This window comes from Nematolebias whitei, unplaced genomic scaffold (genome assembly GCF_014905685.2).
Source record: "Nematolebias whitei isolate Nwh7 unplaced genomic scaffold, NemWhi1 Nwh_scaf_3972, whole genome shotgun sequence".
Lineage (NCBI taxonomy): Eukaryota > Metazoa > Chordata > Actinopteri > Cyprinodontiformes > Rivulidae > Nematolebias > Nematolebias whitei.
This window is the reverse complement of record NW_023622517.1, coordinates 1-4,209: the sequence shown is the minus strand read 5'-3', so window position 1 is coordinate 4,209 and position 4,209 is coordinate 1. Positions and strand designations below refer to the sequence as shown.

Genomic DNA, 4,209 nt, shown 5'->3' with positions numbered 1-4,209 from the left:
ACGAAGGACAAACGGTCCAAACGCCTCCACGGTGCTTTGGATTTACAGCTTGCCGTTTCAAAAGCTCCGTGCTGAATAATTAAATGCTCAGTTGTCCTCACCTGTTTGCACGTGGACCGAGGTGCAAACCCAGCAGAAAATCTGTTTTTACAATTACCGGACCTTAACGAGCCACGAAAAAACCGTAAAGTTCGCTACAAACGAGTTTTCACTGTCTGGTTCCCCTCTCGATGTTCCCGAACTCAAATCAAGACCGCATCAACTATTTCTCAAGATTCAGTTATTAATGACATGCTGGAGATCAAAGGACTTAAATTTTTCCTGCCAATGACCCAAATGTGTCTCGTTGCAGCTTTAAGTAGATTTTTCCGGGGATGTGGAGCAGCAGAACGTCTCCCGCCGGACGTTCCGAGGAGGAACACGTTTTAACAACATGTAATGTGGATGTTCTGCTTTTGATCCCAACATGTTCCGTTAACCGACCCGGTTTGATTCGGATGTTTTGGGAACGTCAGAGTTGGGACGGTGGATCGGTGGTTTTAGGCTCATTGTTGGCGCTCTTCACAGAAAAATTCATAATTTATTTATGAAAGAGGCTCAAAAACTCTGAGTTCATTTCCAGAAACTTTCTATGGAAACTTTGGCTGGAAAATGTTAGAAATACTCCCAAACAGTAACATTTCCATGGGAATGATGGGAATGATGGGAATTTACTGGAAATTCAGGGTCATTTAAACAAACTGTCATTTCCAAACAAAATATAAACAGTTTATTTTTAATTAGGCGACGTAAAAAAAGTTAAATTACATTTCACAATAAAACCGTTTACAACCCTAAAAATATTATCAGTTTCCCTACAGGTCCTGTCTGTCTCTCTATGTCCTGTCTGTCTCTATATGTCCTGTCTGTCTCTATATGTCTTGTCTGTCTCTATATGTCCTGTCTGTCTCTATATGTCCCATCAGTTTCTTTATGCCATATTTGTCCATACATCTTGTGTCCCTACTTGTCCTATCTGTTCCTACATCTCCTATCTTTCCTATATGTCCCTATATGTCCCTACATGTCCTATATGTCCCTACATGTCCTATCAGCTTATTTATGCCCATTTGTCCTTACATGTCTTATTTGTCTGTACATGTCTTGTCTGTCCCCACACGTCCGTCTGTCCATCATTTTGACTTCTTCTCATTTCAGAGAACAATTTTGAAATCGTCTTAATTTAAAGATTTTTCCGAGCACAGCTATATTTTAATTCCCGTTGAGGAATGTTTTGTTTTAAACTCCAGGTTTTCTTCCGTAAGTTCTCGTTAATTCCCCCGGAGAGTTTCCAGCTGTGTGAAGTTTCCCCCGACTGAGCGGCGCTCGCGTACCTTTGTCTCCGCGGTTGTTCTGCTGGCTGGAGTTGGCCGACAGGTCCTCTGGGACAGCCATGGGCTCCTCCGCCTCCTCCGATGTGTCGTTGGCGGGGGGGCTCTCCCTGCCTACAGGGGGACACGGCAGCAGACTTCCTGTCACTCACCACGCCGCCCGTTGACGGGACTCACTCGGCGAAGCTAAATTACCTCCGCCTGTTTGTGGAACTATTGTACGAACTCTAGATTTCAATCAGGGGAACGTTTACCTGGCATCTGGGCCATCTCCTGGTCCTCCTCTGTCTCCATGCGGTGCAAGTACTCTGGTGGGGGGAGAAGAAGAAGATGTGAAGTTTAATCAAATGTAGGCCGGGGGGGCAGCGGCGTTATAAAAGGCTCGAGCGGAGTTAAGGATGTACTTCTCGGCGCGTTGCCTCGTGTCACGCCACAATTACATTACGAAGAATTACAGACGTTTCCATTACAGGCCTGACAGGAAGCCGAGGCCGGAGAGCGGCCCGGCTCCTGCTCAGAGACACGCCGGGCTGTGGGATCGGGCTTTCACACCACATTTGTTATTTATTGTTAATTTTCTGCCACGTAATCGTCCCAAAATGCAAACTGACTGCCACAAAATTAAGCAGAAAATTAACTGGCCCCGGGGTCAGGAGGGATGCGGGTGTTCGCCGGAGCCCGGCTGACTGACGCTCGTGTTCTCTCTAATTTACTGAGCATGCATCGCTGAGCCCGTGGCCCGAGCGCAGACACAATCAGAACCGAGGACGAGGGGGGGGGGTGGGGGGACGGAGAGAGAAATAGATAGCGGCGAGTCAAAGGAGCAGATGCAGCTGGAAGGTGGAGAAACAGAAAAGAGGTCGAAGGACGGAGAAGTTCTCGTTTATTTATTTATTTTTGGAGCGAGGCGGTCCAGCAGCGATCCTCGGGCCAGCGCTGAATATCTGAGGAGTCACCGGCGCTCGCCGCCCCATTAATAATGAATGACCCCGAAGCCTGCAGCAGATGGGCCCGGCAGCTCCGACACTTCAAGAAGCCCGTGGTGGCGCCGCTGCCTGGTCCAAGCAGCCACACAGGGAGAAGTGAAGCTCCTGAAAATAGCGAACCGGGCCCGGGGGGAGTGGGGGGAGGGGGACCTGGGCCTTCCTGTTTTACTGACAGATGGCTCCACACAGTTGGAACTAACAGCGGGAAGCGAACAGGCGGCTCTGTCGCAACACGCCACGTTCTCCGGAGCCGGGCCAGGAGCTGGGCGCCACAGACACCCAGGCGTGCGAAGGGAGAAGGAGGAAGGACCGGGGGGGGGGGGGGGGGGGTCAAAGGTCACTGGTGCAGATGATTTGCTCTGCTGAGCTTGGACTCCTCAGTATCTGGAGTTTGGAGATCCAGGGGCCAGAAGATGCGTATTCTCCTGTGTTTTCTGGGCAGATGGTGTGAGTGTGTGTGTGTGTGGGGGGGGGGTTAAAAACGTTCCTTTACTCAGAGCTGCGGCCCACGTCTGGGTGGAAAGTTCTGTCCCGGCAGAAGATTCAGGAAGTAGTTTTCTGCTCAGACGGGTCGACTTTACAACAACTAAAGGAGGGAATGCTTATCGCCCGCCGCCCCTCATCACACTGAGAGCCGCCTCACTCAAACACTCATGCCACGTTTGGGAGCAACTGTCGGCTACTACCAAACCAGATTTTACCTGAATATTTCTAAAATAAAAACCAGGAGCGTGGCTCACGGTCCAAACGTCTCGCTCACGTCACCGCCGCCGTCGGGCGGATTGTTTCAAGGATCGCAAACGTCACCGTGAGCGAGACGTCGTCTTTAAGAGTCAAACCGTTAACGCCAGAGAGCACGAACGTATCAGACAGGGCCGCTCAGAGAGGCTCCAGTGGTTCAGGAGATATTTTGCTAACAGACAGCCTCTGGTGACGGTGAAACTTGTTTTTATTCCACAAAGCAATGAACCTAAATTTACTCACTGAACTGAAACTGTCGGGGCGTTCTGCTCGTATAGAGAGAAGACCAATGACCGGAGTGCAGCGGCAGCAGCTGCTACAGCAGCTACAGCAGCTGCTACAGCAGCAGTAGCTATTGCAGCAGCTACAGCAGCAGTAGCTACAGCAGCAGCAGCTGCTACAGCAGCTACAGCAGCAGCTACAGCAGCAGCAGCTATTGCAGCAGCTACAGCAGCTACAACAGCAGCAGCTACAGCAGCAGCAGCTATTGCAGCAGCTACAGCAGCAGCAGCAGCTACAGCAGCAGCAGCTATTGCAGCAGCTACAGCAGCAGTAGCTACAGCAGCAGCAGCTGCTACAGCAGCTACAGCAGCAGCTACAGCAGCAGCAGCTATTGCAGCAGCTACAGCAGCAGCAGCTACAGCAGCTGTTGCAGCAGCGGCGCTGCAGCAGTTTCTGATCAGAGTTTGTCGTGTCGAGATGCAGGAAGAGGCTTGTGGGTTGACAGAATTCTCAGTCTTCCTCCTGTGTGGGGGGGGGGTGAGATGGGGGAGGGGTCAGAGGCGTAGCAGCAGCTTGGCTGCAGCAGGAGCTGGGTGGAGGTGAGAAACCGTTAACAGATACTGAGGACGAGCTCGGTCGGGACGAGACTCCTGAAAACACGAGCTTGAAACAAAACGAGGATTCAGAACAACAGGAGGAAAATTAAATGTTGAGTTAAAGTTAAACTTCTCTCAATTGAATCCTTAAAACATTAAACGTCTAGAATCAGTTTTAAACCCCAGAACAGAATCTGCACATTTAAACTAAAAACATGTTTGCTGCTGGAGTGTGCTTGTTTACCTACACAAACAGCCAAAATGTGCTTGTTTCCCTACACAAACAGCTGAAGT

The 4,209-nt window shown here is 50.2% G+C and overlaps 1 protein-coding gene across 1 annotated transcript; it reads right to left on the bottom strand.

Moving 5' to 3' along the window:
• Window positions 1-1,373: 1,373 nt before the first annotated feature.
• LOC119429627 (DNA-binding protein Ikaros-like) lies at window positions 1,374-1,675 on the bottom strand (the record flags this gene model as incomplete). The annotated part of the gene is made up of 2 exons (XM_037697223.1): window positions 1,625-1,675; window positions 1,374-1,484 (listed from the first exon to the last, which is right to left on the bottom strand). Coding segments are annotated over exons 1-2 (151 nt in total), but the record flags the coding sequence as incomplete, so codon positions are not given.
• Between the last annotated feature and the right edge of the window lie 2,534 nt (window positions 1,676-4,209).